Genomic DNA, 26,029 nt, shown 5'->3' with positions numbered 1-26,029 from the left:
GTTCATAATTTTGGTCAGCAGCATGTTTCCAGTGAAAAAAACTAAAGGAAAATTACTCAAATTTTCGTCAATTGATAAACTATGACAAAAATCAATTCCAATTTTTGTCAACAAACGAAAATGGAACAAAAATGTGCAGGTGGAACTTAACTTATAAAGACGTTTATATAACGGTTAAATCTGTGTCTGTGTAGTATGTTCAAACCATAATACTATGGTTATTATTTGATTTTTTTTTTCTCCTCCAGGAGTATATAATGAGTTTGGAAATTCTAGAGAAATGCTTAAAAAATGCATTACAATTTAACTAAACCCACTCGATTTTAGTCTACTAAAATGCAATGGAGATTTTAGTCAACTAAAATGCACTGCAGATTTTAGTTGACTAAAATACGACTAAAACCAAAGCAATTCAGATGACTAAAATACGACTAAAAGTAAAATGGCATTTTAGTCAGAAGATTATGACTAAAACTAAGTTGAAATTTCACCACAAAATTATCACTGATTCAAAGGCACAAATCATAGTATACAATAGTCGGTCACCATAGAATCATACATGTCACATAATAACATTGAAATGGTTACTATCATTACCTTGCATATCACTTGAGCAAATCATTTTTGTTAAATCTTGTGTGTTTCTGTGTATGGCCATCAAGGTATAATGTGCTTCTTTTTGTTTTGTTTTTTTGCAGTGACACTTCTGGTCAGCAAATGAACTTGGTAATCATGAAATCTTTGGATGTTTTGGAAAGCTGTTGTTTTGATGCCAGCCTGGATTATAAGTACGTAATTGGTACAATGTATGTAGATGTATTTTTCTGATTGTAAAGTAAAAGATGCAATGCAGCTAGTAAGCATCAAGTATTGTTTTTCTGTTGACAGACAAAAATTGTACCATGATCGTATCAACATTTATATAAATTGCATATTATAATGAAGGCAGTACAGAAGTGTGAACAGTTCTAAGATAATGACAAAACAAAGTTAATATTATTAGTAATTGATAATAGGCACCATAAGGTGCTGGATGTTTCCTGTATGTTAACTGTCCTCTGCTTTACTATGCTGCCACAAAGGTTCTTATGCAAATGCCATCTTTATGAAATTCCGAATTTGCATAATTTAAAGCAACTCCCCCCTTCAGACAGTACTAAGGCCTCGCTATTGGTCTCTTAAACACTGAATACCGTCACTTTTGGAAGGCAGGGCCAATTACCGCCATACTGGCCTCGTTCCCCTATTTAACTGCACTATCAAAGTCCTCCGAAACTCTGACTTCGGGGTTAAGTTTACAAACAAGTTATATCTGGTCTCTTCTAGTGCCTACTATGTGGCGTCAGAGGGTAACAGAGTTAAAAAGTCTTGGGCAGAGTACAGCTCCATTTTACATGATTTGGATGTAGCAGTTGGCATATTTGAGTGGCAGTCCACGGGTGCCGTAATTCTCACTGTATGAGGGGCACTTTGAGTTTTATTGGCAACTTGGTCACTGCACCATACACACTTTTTTTTTCGCACCTGCCTCTAGTGCCGAGCCTTTTGACTGGGACCAGAGGAATTTTTGATTCCTGGCCGAAGGGCCAGCCATTGTATTGCACAATGGCCACTTTCACTTTCTCTTCTCATGTCCGTCTCCCCAATTTCTTTTATTTATTTACCTTGTGTTTGTCACTTTTTTGTATTTTTTCGTTTGATGTGTAGACTGTTTGTCACTGTGTGAATTGTTGGGTGTAGGTCCTCGGGCCTGCCCTGAAAGTCTTGGGAGAGGGTGGACATGGCCTTCTGGCTTGGTTCGCCCTCTCTCATGGGGTCTCCCTTCAGGGGAGCCCCATCAAGTACTTGGGTGGGTCTGTTTCGGCAGACCCTCCAGAGAACGTGGCCCATCTGGTTTCAGCTAGATGGGCCATAGTGAGTACCTCAGTCCCCGTCTGGAGCCTAATGCCCTAGGGGATCAGGGTAAGGTTCTTCCTTGGGAGGACCATAGTACACCCATTGCTCGTTTTGTGTTAACTCTTTATGTGTGTGCACTTTTTTTTATCATCGGGTGGAGTTTTTGGGTGTGTTTCACACACCACTGGCTTTTCAAAAAAAAAAGTTGGCGTATTTGTTAGATTTGAATTGGTAGAGTTACAAATGTAAATTGTACTTTTAGAATTTCAAATATGCAGGTCGATTTGGAGATATTTATTATCTTATATTGGCTACTGGTTTACTAAGATTCATGATATATTTGTTATAAATGTGCAAAACTATGTTCTAAGACCATTAGTTAATATGACAATTCAGGTATCCAAAAATAAAGGAAATAGTCACAGATTCTTCCTAAATTAGTTAGTCTATATGCATATAGTTCAAGAGTTTTCTGTTGTACAGGCAGTGTAATTATTTTCTGTTAGTTTTTAGTTTGCAGTAATATACTGTCTGAAAGCTCCTTTAAACTTGTCTTTGCTTTAATAAAGGACATAATGTTTTCTTATAAATGTATACATAACATCTCACTGATGAATTGTTCATCATTCTTGCTCTATTAGGCTCTGCTGTACTGCCCTCTTCTGGTCATTTTCTAAATGGCTGATTTAAATTTGTTTCTTTGTTCACTGCCCGGTGATATTTGTTTCCAGATTTAGAATTATTTATATGCTACACTAGTAAAATAAGGTGATGTTATAGAAAAGAAGCAATACTTAGGTTTGAGCAGTGTATCTCCTGTTATATAACCACTATGGTAACCCCGAAATAATATTATATATATATATATATATATATATATATATATACATATACAGTGGGGACAGAAAGTATTCAGACCCCTTAAATTTTTCACTCTTTGTTATATTGCAGCCAATTGCTAAAATCATTTAAGTTCATCTTTTCCTCATTAATGTACACACAGCACCCCATATTGACAGAAAAACACAGAATTGTTGACATTTTTGCAGATTTATTAAAAAAGAAAAACTGATATATTACATGGTCCTAAGTATTCAGACCCTTTACTGTGACATATATTTAACTCAGGTGCTGTCCATTTCTTCTCATCATCCTTGAGATGGTTCTACGCCTTCATTTGAGTCCAGCTGTGTTTGATTTATACTGATTGGACTTGATTAGGAAAGCTACACACCTGTCTATATAAGACCTTACAGCTCACAGTGCATGTCGGAGCAAATGAGAATCATGAGGTCAAAGGAACTGCCTGAAGAGCTCAGAGACAGAATTGTGGCAAGGCACAGATCTGGCCAAGGTTACAAAAAAATTTCTGCTGCACTTAAGATTCCTAAGAGCACAGTGGCCTCCATAATCCTTAAATGGAAGACGTTTGGGACGACTAGAACCCTACCTAGAGCTGGCCGTCCGGCCAAACTGAGCTATCAGGGGAGAAGAGCCTTGGTGAGAGAGGTAAAGAAGAACCCAAAGATCACTGTGGCTGAGCTCCAGAGATGCAGTCGGGAGATGGGAGAAAGTTGTAGAAAGTCAACCATCACTGCAGCCCTCCACCAGTCGGGGCTTTATGGCAGAGTGTCCTGACGGAAGCCTCTCCTCAGTGCACAAGACACATGAAAGCCCACATGGAGTTTGCTAAAAAATACCTGAAGGACTCCAATTTGGTGAGAAATAAGATTCTCTGGTCTGATGAGACCAAGATAGAACTTTTTGGCCTTAATTCTAAGCGGTATGTGTGGAGAAAACCAGGCACTGCTCATCACCTGTGCAATACAGTCCCAACAGTGAAGCATGGTGGTGGCAGCATCATGCTGTGGGGGTGTTTTTCAGCTGCAGGGACAGGACGACTGGTTGCAATCGAGGGAAAGATGAATGCGGCCAAGTACAGGGATATCCTGGACGAAAACCTTCTCCAGACTGCTCAGGACCTCAGACTGGGCCGAAGGTTTACCTTCCAGTAAGACAATGACCCTAAGCACACAGCTAAAATAAGGAATGAGTGGCTTCACAACAACTCCGTTACTGTTCTTGAATGGCCCAGCCAGAGCCCTGACTTAAACCCAATTGAGCATCTCTAGAGAGACCTAAAAATGGCTGTCCACCAACATTTACCATCCAACCTGACAGAACTGGAGAGGATCTGCAAGGAGGAATGGCAGAGGATCCCCAAATCCAGGTGTGAAAAACTTGTTGCATCTTTCCCAAAAAGACTCATGGCTGTATTAGATCAAAAGGGTGCTTCTACTAAATACTGAGCAAAGGGTCTCAATACTTAGGACCATGTGATATTTCAGTTTTTCTTTTTTAATAAATATGCAAAAATGTCAACAATTCTGTGTTTTTCTGTCAATATGGGGTGCTGTGTGTACATTCATGAGGAAAAAAAATGAACTTAAATGATTTTAGCAAATGGCTGCAATATAACAAGAGTGAAAAATTTAAGGGGGTCTGAATACTTTCTTTCCCCACTGTGTGTGTGTGTATGTATATATATATATATATATATATATATATATATATATATATGTGTGTATATATATATATATATATATATATATATATATGTGTGTGTGTGTATATATATATATATATATATATATATATATATATATATATATATATATATATATATATATATATATATATATATATATATATGTGTGTGTGTATGTATGTATGTATGTATGTGTAGATAGATGGATGGATGGAGATATGGATAGATGGAGATATGGAGATATGGATAGATGGAGATATGGATAGATGGAGATATGGATATATGGATAGATGGAGATATGGATAGATAGATAGATAGAGATATGGATAGATAGATAGATAGATAGAGATATGGATAGATAGATAGATAGAGATATGGATAGATAGATAGATAGAGATATGGATAGATAGATAGATAGAGATATGGATAGATAGATAGATATAGATAGATACATAGATAGATAGATATGGATAGATACATAGATAGATAGATATGGATAGATACATAGATAGATAGATATGGATAGATACATAGATAGATAGATATGGATAGATACATAGATAGATAGATATGGATAGATACATAGATAGATATAGTGTTATTAATAATATTTAGGTTTGAAAGGATATATGTTTTTAGGTTGATGATTTATAATTTTTATGCTATGAACAAACGATCTTTGCTTATTGTAAAACAGTTTAATACAGATCAAATGATTCTTAGAACAGTATGGTTAGCTAGAGGAACAGAATAGCAGAAGCTGCCTGCCTTGATTGAAATCTGATAAGTAACTTGGATGAGTGATTCACTTGTGTGTTCAAATTTCAGCCTGCATTATGAAACTGTGTAGACTTTTTTTTTTTATCCATGCTCTCCTAACTGGATAGAAGGACTACAAAATACTTATTTACATTCATAATAAAAAAAGAAAACCTGTTTTAGCCCAATATATTTTCTCCTTGAAGAAAATCTGTCATGTCCTGACATATGACTTCAATTACAGTATGCTTGTTCAGTATCTTTACCAGAGACAACCAAGCAACTAACATTTTCAGAAGTACTGTATATTCTCTCATGATGGTTGTACTGTAAATTGTGTATTTGTCAACAGCATTGGCTGCATTCTTGGAGTGGGCCTCGTTCTTTGTTTCATGAGTCAGAGCAGCCAGACAGACAATCGTGTCCATGTCTCTGCCACACTCCGTAAGATGTATGAATGTCTGGAGAACAGTGGTGATCAGAGCCGAGCTGTACAAGAGGTATGACACTATTAATGGGATACAGAAGTTTATCCCTGGCCAGTAAATGTATTAAAGTTGCAGTGCAGTCAAATTTGAAAGTAAAGTCCTAAGATGTATACAGTACAGTAGCTTCCCTACCTGGTAAATACTTCAGTTTTTCATCTAGGCATTGCTGTAGAGCATTAATCCACCCTGCAAGCTTTGCAACTTTCCTACTAGGAGTTGCTGCATCTTTAGCAGTTCTTTCCCCTCAGGCCTGGCCTTATTAGCAGCACTTTCTTTTTGTTCCCCGTGTCTGCAGCCTTTCTTTCCAGGGTTAACAATCTCTATTCCAAAAGGCCTCGCTCCTTTCTGTTTGCATTGTGATACTACTTATGCACTTCTTTAGCATCACATTTTCACTACACATAAAGTATGCATTCCAGGGATGACATTTCTCTGGGCAAGTTTCCTGATGGTGACAGCAGTGGACCATACCTGTCTAATGTGCTCTGAAACAGCCACTTGTAGTCTCTATCGGGAGCCTGTGAAAGGGTAATATCCCTGGAGCACAATTAGGAAACAGTGACAGAGGGTTGTTTACCCCCAAGCAGGAAGTACCTAAACCAAGACCTCTTAGTACAGGATTCTAGGTCTGTTTTAATAAAAACTGCAGACTTAAAAATATGGAAATTACTTATTTTATAGCAATAACGTGTTAATGGTTTTAGTGACTCGGTTTACATTATTATTATTGTTTCAAATTCTAGGTGCTGTCATACTCTGTTGCCTGTGTCTCAGTGTCAGCTTTTAGTGCTGGAATTGTTGGTGCAGATGAAGCTGAGGAACACATGAATAAACTAAGAACACTGACTGAACAGAACCAGCAGGTTAGTTTACACCTATGTATTTGAATATTTATCTATGTAAAAATGTAATCCTGTTTAGCATCTTTTTTTAGATTATCGTTAAGTGTATCCTAAAATCTTACTTGTAAACCTTAAACTCCTACAGACACCTGGTTTAGCTCTTGCGCTGGGAGCTATTGTTCATGGCTTGTCTGTATGTGGTCATGGGAAAGCAGAGGACCTGAACAACCGTTTGCTACCTGCCTGGATTAAGATCCTACTTGCAGAGGTAAGTGCTAGTTTGCTTCTCTGTAAACTAAAAAATCATGGTAAATAGTTGTCTACATAAGCTTTCTATTGTCTTTCAGGGTTGTCCTACTATGCAACGCTTAGCTGCACTTAATGGACTTGTGGCATTGGTAGGCTCTGAATCTGCACTTATACAAGTAAGTAATCAAATATAGGCAAGAAAGTGAACCAGGCCAGTTCACTAAATTGTGGAAATGTACAAAAGGAAAAAAACATGCGTTTAACAACTTAAGGACCATGCCTCTTTCTGAGATTTGTTGTTTACAAGTTAAAAACAGTTCTTTTGCTAGAAAATTACTTAGAACCCCCAAACATTATACATTTTTTTTCTAATACCCTAGAGAATAAAATGGCGGTCGTTGGAATACTTTCTGGTCACACCGTATTTGCGCAGCGGTCTTACAAGCGCACTTTTTTGGGAAAAAATACACTTTTTTGAATTAAAAAAAATAAGACAACAGTAAAGTTAGCCCAATTTTTTTTTTTATATTGTGAAAGATAATGTAAAGTGATACCCAACATGTCACGCTTCAAAATTGCACCCGCTCGTGGAATGGCAATAAACTCTTACCCTTAAAAATCCCCATAGGCGATGTTTAAAAAAAATGGTGTCACTTTTATTCCTATTACAAGGAATGTAAACCTCCCTTGTAATAGAAAAAAAAGCATTACAGGGCCTCTTAAATATGAGATCTGGGGTCAAAAAGACCTCAGATCTCATATTTATACTAAAATGCTATCAAAAAAAAAAATTTGTCACTTGAAAAAATTTTTTTTTTTAAATGGCCCTTTAAGAGCTATGGGCTGAAGTGAAGTTTTGACGTCGCTTCTGCCCTGCAATGGTATGGAGATGGGTGGGGGTCATCTTCCCCTCACTCATCTCCATGCCTAGCAGGAAGAAGGATCCGATCGCCTCCGCCGCTGCCAACGGCTCCGGTAAGTGGCGGAGAGCACCAGAGCACGGCAGCCCTCTCCCGCCGCCGATAAAAGTGATCTCGCGGCGAATCTGCCACAGAGATCACTATTACCGAAAACCGGACCGCCCGCCGAAGAAGAGGATACCAGGGTTATGACAGCTAGCAGCTGCCATAACAAAGATATCCCTCTTCAAAGTTAGGACGTATATTGGCGTGCGGCGGTCCGGAAGTGGTTAAAAAAAAGCATAACTACTTGTGTTCAAACTTTAAAATTGTTATGTGAATATGTTTATTAAACTTAGAAAATGTGTTAAATAATACATGCAGTGTGATATGTGAGAAAATTGTGCAAACTAAATGAATCGCTTATTAACCGAAATCCAAATTTCAAGCAGTCTTCAGTACCTTAAGCTGAACACTAGGCAAATATAAAAGACACAAATTATGGTGACACACTAAAATGGTGACTCTGTTATCAAGAAGCCAGTCAGTTAATGTGCTGACAGAAAGGATGCTAATAGGAGATAAAATCAGTGGTGATCAAATACCACCAAAAGAAAGCTCTATTTGTGGGGAAAAAACATAATTTATGTACAGTGTTGCATGATCGCGCAATTGTCAGTTAAAGTAAGGCATGCTGTATAGCAAAAAACAGCCTGGTCATTAAGTGGGGTGGAAAGTGGCTAAGAACCATGTTGTAAACAGATTAGTTCTGTCAAATCAGCCCAAAAAGATGCAAGAATATATCTCCAGTTTCAGCTGCATCAGATCAGAGCGTTCTACTTCAAATGCTGCTTAATGCATTGATGTACTTCCGTAGACCCAGTCTTTATGGACATTATGATCACCTGCTGACTTGGCACCATTCACAGGTAGCTAAACTCTTCAATAAGGCACATAAGTTAAATCCAACACAATTTTACTTAATATAATTGCAGTACAGAGGATGTTTTCCAGTACATGTGATCGCTCCCTCATTTGACGGAGCGATCACATGGTAAACGGCCGCGATCAGCGGCCGTTTACCATGATCCGTGATGCGCCAGGTCCTCTGGACCCGGCGGTCACAGATGTTCCTGGGAGCAGTTTTCTGGAATCACGTCATATGACGTGATCCCAGAGTTATCCAACCGCCCTGCAGCTTTCTTTTTGCTATGGGTCGGTTGGCAACTGGTTAAAATTTAGAATGCGCTGGCAGGGTTGTCCCGGGAGAGGCAGGGGAAGCTAGGATGAGGTCATCCATGCAATCAATGCGGCCGTTCTCTGAATTGAATCGTGCAAGGCTGCATCGAGATGCATGGATTCTACGATTATTGTCAACACCCCTAACATATACGGTAGTTTGTGGACTCCTACAGACTAAATTATATATACTGATTTGGGTCATTTTCACCAAAGAAATGTAGCAGTATACATTTTGGCCTAAATTTATGAAGAAAGATTATTTGCAAAATGTTATAACAAAAACAAAGATAAATTCGTTTTTCTTTTTGTGTATTTAGAAAAAAATAAACAACCCAGTAGTAATTGAATGCCACCAAAAGGTTCTGTATACTTACCTTTTCTACAATGCAGGATTCGTTGGGTGGATAGACTAACCTGGATATACCAATATGCAAGAGTTGGCACCGTTGTGCCGTGTTGCTTTCAGTGTGTGCTAACAGCCACTCAAAGGAGGCTGAGAAGATGGAGGGATTTCCTTTCAAGTTTGCCTGACCGAGATTTAACCAGTTACGCTGGTTCCTATGTCCTTTTGCTCCAAGTTGCTTTGTATCATTATACCACAGAAAAAGTACTGCTGCTTTTGTCCATCTCCAACTTTCCCCAATGGCAGAGATTTCTGTAATATCGTGGGAAGTTTGAGGTTTAAGTTCCCCTCTTAAACATTTCATGATAGCCACCTGTTTGAAAAAATTCCATCCAGCCATTTTATGCTTCCAGGAGACTCATTCGACTGCAGAAACTCAGATCTGTCTTACATTTTCTTGGGTGAGAAGGGCGTACCATTACACCCACACCTCGATCTCTAGAGGTGTGAGTGTCCTGGTGCATAGCTCAATAGATTTCCAAGCAAGAACTTGATGTGTGTATAGACTCAGAAGGACGTTTTTTTTTCTGCACTGTCACATTGGATCACTGCAATGTGTTCTTGTGTGTGTAATAAATATATATATATATATATATATATATATATATATATATATATATATATATATATATATATATATATATATATATATATATACACCCCCCTTTTGCAGTGACGGTACTCCGCATCCTGCTGTCATATTTGGGGGAGGCTGGATTTAACCTTACTGATCATGGGTGATTTCAATTGCTGGTTGAGCCCCTCCATGAACAGACACCCAGTTTTAGGGCAATCTGCCACATTGAGGGGTTCTCCGCTGCTACGGTTGCTTGATGGGGTATGCTGGGTGGACACAGGAATCCTTTGGACAAGCAGTTTTCTGCTTATGAGAGGCTGCTGTCTTCAGCAGAGAAAAAAGGTTCTTTAGATTGGCATTTTTTGAAGAGGGGGAGAGCACGGGGCGCCTTCTGGCTAAGTTAGCTAATTCCCAGCAGCATTCTCCAGCTATTGGAGCTACTAAAACTCCAATTGGTAAACTAGTGCATTCCCCCAATCACATCCTGCAGGAATTAGTTTCTATACCTAATTTTATCTTCCTACCGATGAGTATACCCCTGAGGACCTGGCAACTTACGTAAATGGCATCAAATTCCCACAACTCACAGATGAGCAGAGGGGAGTTTTAGATGCACCACTTACTTTAGGGGAGTTACAAAATGCACTCTCCGCGTTTCCTAACTGTAAGGCCCCTGGTGAGGACAGTCTACCAATGGAAACATACATACAGGATACTGTTTCAATTGACTTCAACTCAATTGTTATACTGCTGTAACCCATCCCTTTTACTCTGTTCAATAAAAATCTGTTTGGAAAAAAAAAAAAGGAAATATACAAACAATATGCGGGAGTGCTCCTCCCTCAATAGCTAAAGGTTTTTAATGCAGCTAGGGAGCGGCAAATCCTTCCTTCTTCTATGTCCAAGGCCAACATTGTGTTAATTTTGAAGCTTGGCAAGGATCCGGCGGACCCGGGCTCATATAGACCCATATCATTATTAGAGTGACATTAAAGTAAGTGAGTAAAAATTCTAGCAAAGATTCTAGCGATTGGTTTTGTAATTACGTATATTGTGCACTCAGACCAAGCTGGATTTATGCCCAATAAGTCCACTGCGGTCAACCTGAGGAGACTCTTCCTAAATATGCCATCCCCAGCTGATAACGTAGGACACAGGCCTCTGCTTTCACTGGAATGCTATGAAGGCATTTGATAGCATTGAGTGGCTGTATTTGTGGGGAGTTCTCCTGAAGTTTGGCTTTGGTGAAACGTATATCTCCTGGGTTCGCCTACTATACTGTCAACTGCAGGCGACTATTCGGGCATCATGCAGCCTGTCCCATACTTTTGCTTTGGGAAGGGGAACAAGACAAGGGTGCCCTTTGTCACCCTTGCTGTTCGCACTGGCTATTGAACCATTGGCAATCCAGATTAGAGACAATCCGAGCATTGCTGGTTTCCGTTATGGGGACAGACAAAAAAAAGTGATGCTCTATGCGGATGATCCAATGATTCTGCTAGGAGACGTGGAAGGTTTTCTTAAGGAAACTATGTCCACCATAATGGAATTTGGTAACTACTCAGGGCTTAGAATAAATTGGACAAAGTCTGCCCTAATGTCCATAGAAGAGGGGGGTACTCCTCTGGATGATTGTTCCATACCAATTGCTACCTCATTCCGCTACCTGGGAGTCTAGGTGACACCTTCTATATGGGAGTATGGGGGGGCTTAATAACTCCCCACTGTTACAAAGACTCCGAGATCGCATTAAAACATGTAATTCTCTTTACCTGTCTGTAGCTGGTAGCGTTAACGTAATCAAGAAGATTCTAATGCCAGTTACTGCACGTCCTGCACAACTCTCCAGTTATGGTCCCCCTTAAAACCTTTAGGATGGTGAATTCCTTATTCCGCACCTTAATCTGGAAAAAACGCTATCCTAGAGTAAAGCTTGAATTTCTGCGCCCTCAAGATGATGGAGGGTCTGGTCTTGCCAAATCCCGGGCTGTATTTTTTGGCTGCACAGATGCAGCATTTGAGAGGTACATTGAGGGTGGATGTTGAACAGGAGTGCGCCAACCGCAGCTCTTCAGAAGTTGTGATGCTGCACACAGTATGGAGTGATATAGTTCCAGTGGCTCTGCAGGCTCAGGCGTTCAGTAAGCTGCATAAGACTTATCCAACATATAATCTTATTTAAAAAATATGGAATAAAACTAGATACTTGCAGGGTGCGACAGGATATACTGTGTTCAGCCCGATTTGGTTGAATGGTACTTACATGGAAATTGCCAAGCTTCAAAACAGGACATTATGGAAGAGGTATGGGATGTTGTTAATCAGACAAATTTTTCCGTAACAGAGTATTGATGTGCTTTGAAGCTTTACAAGAGAGGTTTGGTTTACCGCTTTCCATCCATTTCTATTACATACAATTAAGGCATGCCATAATAACTCAGAGTAAATCTTCGGAATTGGTCTCAGTCTCCAACACCTTTGTTTAATTTGATCAAAGGGGCCTCTACCTCCAAGGGGATAATATAGCAATGTTATAATATGCTACTGCAGAATTTTCTGAATAAACACCCTTTAAGAATAAGAGATAAATGGGAGGAGGATGTCGGTCAGATGGATGGTGATCAATGGGAGGAGGCTCTCCAGTCAGTACCGACCTGCTCCTTCAATGTTTCACAAAGATTAATGCAACTGTTTATCCTTCTGAGGGTGTACTATAACCCACATAGGCAACACACTATGGGGCTAGTGTCTACACCAACATGCACTAGATGTAACAAGACCATGGGGACCTGATTCATCTACTGTGGAGGTGCCAAAAACTACATTCCTATTGGAAGGTAGTGGTGGTTACTCTTAACAGGATATTTCAGATCTCTATCCCTCTAGATCCTAAACCATGCTTGCTCAATCTGCTGGAGGAATTTGAGAAGAGTGCACTAGAGTTGCCATTGTCAGAACCCTATTTTTAGCTCGTAAGTTAATAATAACATATTGGAAGTCAGAGAATCCTCCTACAGTCAAGGAATGGTTAACTGCTGTGGGTAATGCACTCCGGATGGAGAAAGTAATTTATCAGTACAGGGGTTGCACACAAAAATTTGAAAAACTGTGGGGTCCGTGGCTGGATGTGCCTGGGCTCGCCCCGGCGGATCTGGTCATAGACCGGCTGCTTGGCATGAATGCCGGCTGAGAATATTTCAAACAGTAATTGACTGGGTTATCTTGATAATGTGGTATACAATGGTTAATTAAGATTGGAGGAAGATATGTTTGTGAGAGTTTAACTTCGTTAACCTATTCTGGGGATGGAGCTGTTATTGATGACCTGTGTTTATGCTTAACAAGCAGTTTATTCAGTTTGATGTAATGTCTTGAGCTGTATGTCAATAAATTCTTTGTATAAAAAAAAATACCACCAAAAGTAAGCTTTTTTTGTGTGAAAAAAATGATAAAAATGTCATATGGATACAGTATTACATTACCGCGCAATTGTCATTCAAAGTGTGATGGTGATCAAAGCTGAAAATTGGCCTGGGCAGGAAAGGGGTGAAAGTGCCAGGTACTGAAGTGTTAAAGGATAAGTTCATCTTTCAGGGCATGTTATATGTTCCACCTGTATTTAGGGTGTAACATGTAGCATGTTCCAGCTCCTGCAACCTCTTCCCCCACTCCCCACCTCAGTGGGCAGGGTTTTTTTACTTCTTCTCCAAACACCTGCTGTGGCAATTCAAAAACAGCACGGCAATGCGGGACTCCGCCCACATAGCCGTGTCTGTCATTCACAAATTCTGTGAGTGAATAGATTACAGCTAGTGTCAGCCTCTATGGCTGAAGGCTTGTAGTTCTAAATGGACTGAGAGGGCACTGATGAGCACTCTTGTAGGTCATTCACAAGCCCTGCAGCTTCTAAACAGTCAGCCCATAGCGGAGGTATAGGCTGAAAGCTGCAGGGCTTGTCTGCAGAAGCTTGGCATTGCTCCTCTGATCCATTGATCACAGGTGTAATGCTTTCCTGGTTCCAGCTGCAGGGATCATCCCAATACGTTTTTGTTTTTTGTTTTTTCAGCCGGTGGATCACTTTCATGTAAAAGCAACCCTAGTGGTTAAATAGGTTTTACAAGCGGCAGGAGGGCCCCCTCCCGCCACCTTCCCGAGCTCTCTGATTCCACCGGGGGAACCCGGGGACTGCAGCCTGCTGAGCATAGAGCTGATCGGAAACCGGTTAGACCCCATCATCTCTATGGTAAAAAATGGAAATGATGAGTATTTTGTCACCTGTTTCGCTGGTTGTAAATAATCACTGGTTTGAAAAAAAGCATTGGATCATGCTGATCTTGGTATGATTCAAAGCTTTTAAGGGAAGAGCAGAGATCTAATAGACCCCAGATGCCTCAGTAAAGAGGGCCTGTCACTGCCTATTGCTATTGTGCAAGGTATGTTTATATTCCTTTGATAACAATACAATTGATAAAAAAAATGTAAAGGTACATAAGAGTAAATTAAATGGAATTTATTTTTTTTAAAGCAAACAACCCCCCCATGCATGCAAAGTTGAACGCACACGGTACGTAATCAGCGATTGCACCACACATGAGGTATCGCTGCAAACGTCAGATTGAGAGCAATAATTCTAGCACCAGACCTCCTGTGTAAATCTATAGTGGGAACCTTTGCAGGATTTTAAAGCATTCCTGCCGTTCGCAATTTGAAAGCTTGACATGTTTGATATCTGTTTACTCTCCATAACATCACCTTTTATACTTTAACAAACAATTGGCTAGTGTGTTGTGATTTTGTGCATTAAAATTCATTAAAGTGTATTTTTTCCAAAAAAATTGTGTTTGAAAAACTGCTATGCAAATATTGTTTAACAAAAAATTGCAACATCCACCATTATATTCTCAAGGACCTCTGTTTTAAACAAATATATATAATGTTTGGGGGTTTTGAGTAATCTTCTAGAAAAAGCTACTGATTTTTACATGTAAAAAAAAATGTGTCAGAAAAAGGCCTGGTCTTCAAGTGGTTAAGAACAAAAGTAATCCAATACGATTCAACGCAACACAAAAAATGTATTTAGGTAGGACAGAACACAGAGCACTGTTACACGCAGCAGGTTTGCCTTAGCTTATATGAACTGTTTGTTTAGAATTTTTGGGAGGTTAACCAGCAGAGGTTAGTACAGACTGCAGTTATATATCCATTGAATGTGTATAAAGTGGTTGTTCAATATAGGTGTATTTGATGTACCCTGGATTAATGTTATTGTTTACTGACTCTCTCGTACTACAGCTGAAATCTGAAGCTATTCAGTCATCCTTGTTCCAAAGCAAACTTAATGAAGTTGTCAAAGCAATTACTGAGGTAAGAAAGCTTTACAATGGTGCTAAGTTTTTGTTATATCCTCACCGATTTGGTCTTACCATAAATGTATGCCGTGTGTGTATATGTGTGTGTGTGTGTGTGTGTGTGTGTGTATATATATATATATGTGTAAACATCCATAGAGTGAACTGAAGAGTGTGTTGATCCAATATTCAATCAGTGAAGACACCCGGTGCACCCCACAGGATAGATGGGAAAAATATATCCGCTTACCAGATATTAAGACCTCCCAAGGTCTATATGCACATCAGTGATCTTTCACCCCTCACTACGGGTATAATCGCATCAGCTGTCCAGCCTGCTTGGTTGGATTCCACAGTTGTATCCCTCACAGCTATCAACAATCAAGGGAACTCCAGTGTCCAGTCACAGTGTGCATATGGCAGAGGAAGATAAACTCATTGCGCAACATTCTTTAAAAGCACACAGGAGTGTATTAAAGGTTCTACTTACAGCAAAAACGATAAAATAGGCTCAAATGGAAACACTAGTTTGTCCAGCACCCTCCATGGGTGCTCAGACGTCAATGCTGCTCCGTGCCTAGTAGGGGTGCAACGGATCAAAAAACTCAAGGTTCGGATCGTTCCTCGGATCAGGAGTCACGGTTAGGATCATTTTCGGATCAACAAAAAAAAAATCTCCCCCACTGTAATAATATATGAGCAGGGTATTGGCAGGGTATTGGCAGAGTATTGCAGGGTATTGGCAGAGTATTGCAGGGTATTGGCAGAGTATTGGCAGGGTATTGGCAGAGTATTGCGGCTATTGGCGAGTATTGGCCGAGTATTGCAGGGTATTGCTAGAATATTGGCAGTGTATTGGCAGAGTATTAGCACGGTATTGGCAGGGTTTGGCAGGGTATTGGCGGGGTATTGCAGAGTATTGGCGGGGCATTGGCAGGGCATGGCAGAGTATTGGCAGGGCATGGCAGAGTATTTGCACTGCTGCCATCTGATCTCTCCCCTCCACTGTACAGATCAGTACACAGAGGGGAGAGAGGAACCGGCGTCATGACATGATGCCGGTTTGTTTACAAGTGATCACTTCATCATTTGACGGAGCGATTACGTGGTAAACGGCCGCCGGGTGTACCAAGATGGCCGCCGCTCTGGAGCTAGGCCGAAGCCGTGGCCTTTCCTAAGTGCCGATCCGAACAGGCTGAACCGTTCGGATCACGGATCGGTGATGATCCGTTGCACCCCTAGTGCCTAGCCTGAGTATGTTTCATCCAATGGCACTTCTTCTGTGTAAGTTCACCTTACAGATTTTTCTGTAAAGGTGAACTTACACTTTAACATTAGGGAAAACTTAGAGAAAGAATAAAACAAATGACGCTGCAAAAATCTAAACTTATCCCACCTTAGTGGATATTGTCAGTCAGTAGAACAATGGACAGAGTCCCCATTTCACATCTGAGCCCCCTCCATCACATCTGAGCCCCCTCCATCACATCTGAGTACCTCTCAACATCAGTCCCCATTTCATGCTGGTGGGGGGCGGGGGCCCCTCAGGAGGGAGGAGTTAGGATCATTTAGATTACAAAACTTTTCCGACAATCTGTTTTGTCTGTGCTGGCAGGCCAGATGCAGTGTCAGTGTGCCTGTTCTAATCTGTTCCCAAATGAGAGAACTCTCCTGCACAGCAGGGTGTCTCTTACCTCAGAAGCTCCTGTCCTGGGCTGCTAATCCTCTGAGCCGGAAATTCGGACTTATTTCCTCCAGCCAATGAGAGCAGCGGAGGGGTGTGGTCTGGGGATAAGGCAAACTAGAAGCTCTGGACTGGATTACAGAGCTCAGCTGGGGTCCTGGGAGACGCAAGGCGGATCAGACCCCAGTCCCGATAAAAATCGCAGATCAACGCCATTACTAGTAAATAAAAAAAAAAAAATAATAATAAAAATGCCATGAATCTATCCCCTATTTTGTAGACGCTATAACTTTGGTGCAAACCAATCAATATATGCTTATTGTGGTTTTTTTTTTTTTTTTTTTTTACCAAAAATATGTAGAAGAATACATATCGGCCTAAACTGAGGAAAAAAATTGTTTTTTTGAAAAAAAAAATGTGGGATATTTATTATAGCAAAAAGTAAAAGATATTGTGTTTTTTTTTCAAAATTGTCGCTCTTCTTTTGTTTATAGCGCAAAAAATAAAAACCGCAGAGGTGATCAAATACCACCAAAAGAAAGCTATATTTGTGGGAAAAAAATGACATCAATTATGTTTGGGTACAGCGTCGCACTACCGCATAATTGTCAGTTTAAGTGAGGCAGTGCCATATCGCAAAAAATGGCCTGGTCATTGAGCAGCCAAATCTTCCGGGGCTGAAGTGGTTAAACTGATCATCGGGGGAATGAATGGTAGTAAGCAGGATGGTGTTTTGATTCTGGGTAAAGAGGAACATGATGTGCACAGGAGAGAGAGGAGGTTTATCACAAACTGGTTGTTAATTAGTGGAGGTAAAAGAGGAATGGCATGTGGATCATGTTCCATTGAGAGAGGATACAGAGGAGAATCTGGTCTTTGCTGACTAAAGAAACAGAAGGTTTATATACTGTAGAGCTGATTGTGGACTATAGATAGGGAGTTATGTATAGATTCTAATTTTTCTATTGTCCATAAATGGATGCAGGCTTCTTAAACAATTTGTTTTACTCCTGTTCACAGGAGGATTGGACACTGAAAAAAAAAAAAACAGTAGGCCAACCATACAGGGTTTGACCTCTTCCATTACCAGCATGGATGTATTTCTTTGTTCTGCAAAGACCAATATTTGATGCGTGGATTCTTCAGTCAACAGCTGCTAGTTAATTTAGACCAACTTTGCTAGTTGTTGAGTCTCTCCAGTGAAGCCATCCAAAGACTCCTTTCCATATTGTGCAGGTCAGACACAATATTAGGAGTTACCTCTGATTTATTTGTCTCTAGAGCAAATTGTGTGGAGCTGCCCTTGGAGTTGCCCAGTTTGTGTACTGAGTCCCTTGTCCTAGTCTGCATTGACATTAAAAAGGTTGAGCTGGCAGTCTGTTGCTGACATCATTGAGCTGGATGGAGTGTCATGTGTATGTGCTCTGCATCCTCTTTCCACCAGTGAGCAAAATGGGAGAATCTCACTGTTACTGCCCCTGCCTTCTAGAGGCATATGTTCACTATCTGCTGCCCAGCGGACCAAAGAAGCTAGACAGGACTAAGGATCACTATGTGCTGTTAGCAGCTGGACAGCGCAGACAATCCTCATGTGCTGGGAGTAGGTGGTCAGGATTAATGGTGAGGTTAGAGAAAAATATGAAACTCCTAAAAGAAAAATTCTTGGGGTCCGGGTCAGTTTTATGACCGCTGTTAAAATGACTATACCACCATGTGAACATAAAGTCACTTTGTTCCCACAGATCATTACATTTTCTGGAGTGATTGGCCTGCAGACCAATGCTGCCTGGATTCTGGGCCACCTTCACTTATCCAGCCTCTCTTCATCTCAGAGCAGAACGTCTGGTGAGCAGATTGCTACTTAAGGCTGACATGATCATCCTAAACAACAATCAGTCCATTTTTAATGTTTAGTATAATTTAATTTGAAGCATACTTTTAATAATTTCATATATTTTTTGATATGACATAGCAAACTAAAAATGCATTTTTGCTAATTTTTAAAAGTATTTTTAAAGCCTAAGTTTAGGTATTTTTTTTATCAGCACAAGGGATGGAATTAGCAGTAAACATAGGACTACACTCTCTCAATCAACATTTACTATTTCTTACATTTCTTCAGTTACTTCCTGGTTTCCAGGCCTGGACAAATGATGTCATACATTTCAGGAGGGGAGGGGGGATTTTTTCAGCTAAGCACACCCTTATGCCTAAGCTAAGGGCAGATGGATTCCATTAAGTAAATGCTACAAGAATCATCTGCCCTTACTCAAGATGGCCATAGCCAGATATCCTAGCGGGTGTTTTTTTAAAGTATTTTCTCAGCAAAAAAAAGCACGGAGACATGGATGGATAAGTGAGTTTGCTTTGAATTAAAAAAAAAAAATGAATTAAATAGCATTTTTAGTTTTTGGTGCTCAGTTGCAGTCTAGTTTCGCTTTAATGCAAAATGTCCCTTAACCATATGGCTGCTGCTTTAGTTGGAGCTTGAAGTCCCCCTTTTCCCCCATACCCCCACAGCCGTGATCTGGTGGTACTGCAAGGATTAACATCAATTCCGGAGCTGTCACAGGCACTCGTCAAGAGTGTTGACCCACCCTTTGGGCCCCCCCCCCCCCCCCCCCCAATCCATAGCTGTACTATAGCTTCCATGAATTAAAAGTTCTCTGTGAAAGGTGGAGGCATATTTTTCATTCCTCCATTTTATAGATCACTTTTCATTCATGGAAGCTATATTACAGCTTCTTTGATTGGAAGAGATAAATATTATACAGGATTTATATAGTGCCAACAGTTTGCGCAGCGCTTTGCAAAATGGAGGGAGGCGGTATAGTTACAATACAATTCAATATAAGTGGAATCAGGGGGGGCCCTGCTTGTTAGAGCTTACAATCTAAAAGATTTCAGGGCAGGCAGCGCCAGCACAAAGGACCCGCCTCATTAAATGTAAGAACTGTCCCTGGTGCTGATATTTTTTTTTTAATTTGCCTAATATTAGGCTTTAAAAATTACTCATTGAATGTCCTACATATGCTAAAAATGATCCGAAAATGTGCTAAAAACTTTAACTTTGGTCTAGTCACAAAAGTTTTGAATTACCTCTGGACTTGAAAACTGTTATAGTGTAACTTCTATAGTGCAAAACCCTAAAAAAAAAAAAAAAATTTTGGTTGAAGTTTCAACTTAGTGTAGTATATTTAATATTTGCATGAATTTCCTCTTGAAAATGATTTCATTTTGCTAATTGTAGCATAGCATTTTTCTTATTTGCATTTTCTTTAATTCTCTTATAGTTCCTCCAGATTTCAGCTACTTGCCTGAAAGAAGCTTAATACGGGTCATTGTAGATTTTCTCATTTCAGCTGGCAAGAAAGGTACAGTACACCTCCCCTACAGTCTTCTTTTCCTAGACCTGTTCTTTTCTATGTTAACATAGACTATTGTGTGCCCAAAGTACCTGTACCTCTGCTCTCAGCAGCATGGAAGAGATACATTGGATACAAATGATATTTTTGAAAAAGTCAGTTTTTTTTTTTTTGTAATCCATTAGTTTTACTACCTTTCTAATATAATACATAAAGAAATCTCTTGACCATACAGGGAGTGAAACAAAATAACATAAACCCTTAACAATGTATTAATATCAAGGATCTGCTACTGCTTTCCCAAACTTTCTGTAAATGTTCAATAATGTTTAGGGCCATGTCAGATGGGCAATTTTATTAGTGGGAATGCTCTTTCTTTTTTTTTTTTTTTCATAAGCAATTTCTTTTTAAGGAAATCATCCATATGTTCTGTGGAATCTTGCTGCTTTAACAGCAATTTGTTGCTGAGTCGCTCAGTGTAGCTATTCAGCTATGATTTTCTGCACCATGTAGTAGGGTTGCACTGATACCACTTTTTTAAGACCGAGTACAAGTACCGATACTTTTTATCAAGTATTCGCTGATACCGATTACCTATACTTTTTTTTAATGTCATGTGACAGCGGACTGTGTCATTAGTTTGTTTTTTTGTACGATGCTTTCTTTTTTTTTTTTTATTATTATTTTTTCATCAGCCCTGTCGGGGGGGGGGGCTTTGGTGAGATATCAGGGGTCTAAACAGACATCTCTTTGAGACAGAGAAAGGGACTGAGGACACAGGTTAACCATTCCCTTTCTCTGCAGCCTCAACTGCACTGAAAATTAATGGACAGGAGACAGATGCTCCTGTTCATTCATAAACTGAGACATTGTAAACACAGTTTACTCTGCTCAGTTATAAATGGACAGAGTCAGTGATCACTGACTCTGTGCTTTCAAAAAAGGAAGGAGCTGGTAAATTACAGATTTACCGGCTCCTTCCTCCGCTCTCAATCCTGACAGATCCGGGACAGAGGGACCGGAGGAGGACAGAGGGACCGGAGGAGGACAGAGGGGAGCCAGAAGAGCACGGAGGACACGGAGGGAGACCGGAGGGCACAGAGGACACGGAGGGGGACCGGAGCAGCACGGAGGACATGGAGGGAGACTGGAGGAGCACAGAGAGGGGGAACAGAGGACCACGGAGGAGGACATGGGACAGTCAGGGATGATCAGTGGGGGGGAAGTTACATGCACTGAACTTCCTGTATAGATTTCAATAAAGCAGTTGGGGGGGGGGGGGAGCGTCTGCGGGCCGCTTTATTGAAATCAATACATGGTGATCGGTGCTTGCAACTCCCCCCACCGCCGCACTGATCACCCCAGGTATCTGGTCAAGCATCAGAGCATTTGCACAAGTACAAGTACTCGTGCAAATGCTCGGTATCGGTACCGATACTAGTATCGGTGTAATCCTACTATGTAGCACTGATTTAACATGTAGCAGCAACATATTACATCTTGGCAAGTCACCAGCGACTGTAGCGATTAAGTCGCTAGCTAAAAATTACTGTTAATCACTGACATTGGTGATTAGGGATTAGCTTGTGCATGTTTGGATTCTTGAGCCTGAACCACATGAGCGAGCCCACCAGGAAGCTTTCACTCTACTGGTCCAATTATAAGTGGCTGCAGCATGCCCCACAGCCATAATTATACATTCCCCTTGTGTATGTGCTGCTGCGGGGAGGGGATTGGCCCAATACAGTGACAGCTTCATGATGGGCTCCCTCACATGGGTTCAGACTAGGATCTAAACACACCCAAACTCATCCTTGTTGGTGATTGTAGCAGGAAGGAATACCTTCTAAAAAAATCATTTATTTGACATTGCCTTTAGACTAGGGGTTTAAGAAGGCCATGATGTGTTTCTTTATGCTCTTGAATGTGTTTACTAGTGTGTATGGGGAGTTATTATCATCCTGCAAAATAGACATCTTCAAAGGGAAATGTTTTTGTAAAACACGGTCTGTAAAATCGCCTCATACTCTTTGGTTGTTATATACATTTGGGCTTTTTCCATTGCAGTTTAAACACCTGATTCACAATGACTTTTCACTCCTTGAAAAGGACAATTATGGGTGCTAGAAGCATATAAAATGTTAGTATTGCATTGTTCAGCAGTATTTCTCTCATGTTACAGTTGAACTGGTGAACTCTAAAATAATTTTTTGAATATGTGACTTAATTGTGCAGTTTGTTGCTGTATCACAATTGTCACAAAGGTATACTACTTTTTTAGGTGATGTATCTGTTATTTTGTTTTTGTAAGTGACAGTGTAAAAACTCCTTTGGTATTTAAGTGCAGTTAATAATTGTCACACAGCTTTGCATGTTTAAGCCACACCCTTTGTTTTCTAGAATGTTTAAATTGAAAGTTACGGAAGTCAGTATGATTTCCTTTTGACCTGACCACAGCTTACCAACAGTACTTGATAAGTCACTGCAGGCATGCTCTAGGAGAAATGTTTGAAAGAGAGCCAATATGCTTTCATAGCTCAGCATTAGTCTGAATTTAAAGTTCCAGTGCACAGCTTTTTTTTTTGCACAAGAGACTAGATTCTTTCTTTTGTCAATTATCAGCCTGTGTGCTGGCTCAGGTATCGGGTAAAGAGCTGGGATGGAAGATATGGTCATAGAAAAGCCCAACAAGGACTTGCATGCATCTCTTTTTTCACTGTTTAATATGGGCATGTAGCACACACACACAACAAAGTCTGTGCCTCCAAGATGTAGGTGATCATATCTGTTACAGATGTAGCAAATCTGCCTGCATAGTAACTGGTTTACTTTTTGTTGTGCTTATTAGTTTAAGTGATAGCTATGTAGTAATCATTTGCTAGTGCCTTTAACTGTAAGGTCAGTAGGTTGCGTTTCATAGTAAATTTAGTGAACAGTATAATGAATTCTTATTCATGATTGTCACTGTAATGTCAGTAGATGTCATTAGGAAAATTTAAATGAAGTCTTAAAAACAGACCTTAAAGGATAAGTTCACCTTTTAACAAAAAATAATAAATGCACATTTTGTTGCAGATAAACAAATGTGCATTTATTATTATTTATTTGTTGTAACGCATTGCACCAGTGATCAGCAGATTGTTGGTGCCATGCAGGTCTCCTGCAGACCTGTCAGTGTATCTGCTTCCTCATACCTATTACAAGGAAGCCGATACATTCTGTCAGGTAGACTCAATGAACTACAAGCCGACAGCTGCAAAGGTTGCTGGACCTTGTAGTTTTCCATTCACAGAGGACTGTGAATACTGAGCCCCTCTCAGCCACATTTTTTTTTTTTAACTGAGACAGCTACCAGGGAAGAGAACATCCCCGCAAGTTATCAGATTGTGGAGCCGGGGGGGGGGGGGGACACGGTCTGTTTGTAACATGTTACACCCTGAATTTGGGTGTAACATGTTAGGAAAGGTGAACTTATCCTTTAAGTTAGGATGATAAAGTAGTAGTAAAGTTAATTTGTTTATGTTTTACTTACAGGTCAGCCTATAATAAGGCTTACCTGTAAGTACTGTAAATATATCCTAAACGTGCACTGCTTAGATGTTTACTTGTGTAGCAGCCGATGACGTCACCGGCACATGTGCTTTGAAGGAACGGCATGCTCGTGCCGTTCCTTCAGAGCTCTGTGCTGTAATCCATGTCGGTGACGTCATTGCGGCTCAGCCAAAGGACCGGGGCCCTCGAACCCAGAAAGAAGATTAGGTGAAGATGGAAGCCCTGTCAGCAGTGACAGCACACCACTGGAAGGCTTTATTTTAAGGTAAGTTTCACATAATGTGCTAGTATGCAATGCAGGGGAAAGTCTTTTTTTTTTTTTTTTTGTTTAAATTTTCCAGTTCACTACGGCTTTAAGTTACTAAGTGAATTATACTGTAACGTGTGAATCAGTCCTTTGCAAAAGCAATCTTTATTATGTTTTATGGTAACTGCCTGTTAAAAAGTCGGCGCAGGGGGTCATAAATATTTGTATAATGTTTTAGCTAGGTTTCCATGCTAGCTTATAAAAAAAAAAGTGCCAGGAACACCGGCTTCCTGGGAAGACCAATATACTTCATTTGCAGTATATAGTGTATCTAAGTTAAAGCAGAACTCCTGCCAAGAATAAGCTAAAATGATAAAATAACAGAACTAGCTTTTGCTGCAGCATTCAATTACAATCCAGAAATTTCCCCTACAGTACTTTTTTCTGCCACTAGATGCCCTCAGTCTTATGGCCAGTTTCAATCATCCAACTTTTTCTGAGCAAAGGTCTTCATGGAACTGCTCCAGCCTGTGAGTGGACAGTAATGTGCTCATCTCTCTGTCACTCTGCATTCTCTGTCTGTTTTCAAATAAGAAATAAGTCAAATTGTTTGGTATGTTATGCTACTTTTTGTATCGCTCATTGTAGGTCCTGAACTGATCCCAACTTCTCTGGTCAAGGTGTGCATGGTTCCAATTGCTGCAGCAGCTGATGGATATCAGTATCCTCCTATCAACTGGGCATCCATTCTTGCTCCATTAATGAGGCTCAATTTTGGTAATTTAGAATTTACAGATACAGTAGAACATTTCTGATAGAATATTGCCTGTGTTACCCTAAGTAACCCCCAATAACTAATCAGCTTGTGTAATTGAAATTGATGGTAGATGGGGTAAGCATAGACTGTGTTGTGAAATAGAAATGGCAATATATGTGAGAATATATTATACTTATGTATTTATTGTTTTGTATGCAGCATATTCATTACCAGCAACACTCCTCCTGATGAAGCCATTGTTGGCGAAACATGTTGAGGAAGATATTAGCGTAGCTATAATGGAGAGATTCCAAACTCGCTACTGTAACTTTGATGTTGAAAAAAACATTTTTAATGTAAATTTAACTTAATGTGAATAAAAATTGTTAAAAACTTTTTAATGAAATTGTGTTACCTAGCTCTTTTGAAAATCCTATTTTTGTAATGAAGAATATTAGGGTTGGAGTGGATTATTTGTAAAGTCTCCTTCGGTCCAGTTACAAATATATATATTCAGCTAGCGTGTTGACTAAAAAAATCAAATACAGTATGCCTGATCGAGTGGAAAACACAATATTGTTTATCAAGGTAATTAGGCTTGAATAATAATCATTCACATTGTATGAATTCCAAGTTATATTCACAATGATCTTCAATCACTAATAAATAAAGGAATATGACCTCTAAGTGCAGTAAGATCTGACAGCATACCCACAAGGAAGGTCTCATCTGATCCTAATCGCAGGTGTAGTTTACCATAATTAGAACGTTGATTTATGGTATATGTCCACAGATTGCAAACCAGAGGTATTCAATTCAACCAGGCTTAAAAAATACTGTAAAGTTTAATAAAATAGGTAAAAAAAGGTGCAGAACACCCTCTCATTTTGGGGATATGTGATGTAATGAGACATGTGAATACTATCTGTTCTAAAATGGCTTCACTGTGCCCAGAAGGTACAGTGGATATAAAAAGTCTACACACCTTGTGGACAGAGGTTCAACGCATCCTCCAAAAACTCACAGAACGCAAAATTCTGAATAACCCAGCGTACTTTCTCCTACACGCCACCGACATACCAGGGAAAATATACAAAAAAGTCTATTATCCGGCACCTTCTTGATGCTGCTAAAGCTTGTATCCCTCTTAGGTGGAAGTCTCCACATCCCCAA

The 26,029-nt window shown here is 39.9% G+C and overlaps 1 protein-coding gene across 2 annotated transcripts in view; it reads left to right on the top strand.

Moving 5' to 3' along the window:
• Window positions 1–26,029, top strand: part of FOCAD (focadhesin) — a 278,787-nt gene that overhangs the window by 234,486 nt on the left and 18,272 nt on the right. For both annotated transcript variants that reach the window (XM_073636312.1, XM_073636321.1), the window contains 9 exons: window positions 699–788; window positions 5,556–5,703; window positions 6,435–6,554; window positions 6,679–6,801; window positions 6,881–6,958; window positions 15,196–15,267; window positions 18,678–18,780; window positions 20,229–20,309; window positions 24,748–24,876. In XM_073636312.1, the coding sequence (XP_073492413.1) occupies window positions 699–788; window positions 5,556–5,703; window positions 6,435–6,554; window positions 6,679–6,801; window positions 6,881–6,958; window positions 15,196–15,267; window positions 18,678–18,780; window positions 20,229–20,309; window positions 24,748–24,876 (944 nt within the window). The remainder of the gene's footprint in view (window positions 1–698; window positions 789–5,555; window positions 5,704–6,434; window positions 6,555–6,678; window positions 6,802–6,880; window positions 6,959–15,195; window positions 15,268–18,677; window positions 18,781–20,228; window positions 20,310–24,747; window positions 24,877–26,029) is intronic.

Source organism: Aquarana catesbeiana, linkage group LG01 (assembly GCF_042186555.1).
Source record: "Aquarana catesbeiana isolate 2022-GZ linkage group LG01, ASM4218655v1, whole genome shotgun sequence".
Classification (NCBI taxonomy): Eukaryota; Metazoa; Chordata; class Amphibia; order Anura; family Ranidae; genus Aquarana; species Aquarana catesbeiana.
Note: the sequence above shows the minus strand (reverse complement) of the source record. Positions and strands in the feature narration are given on the sequence as shown.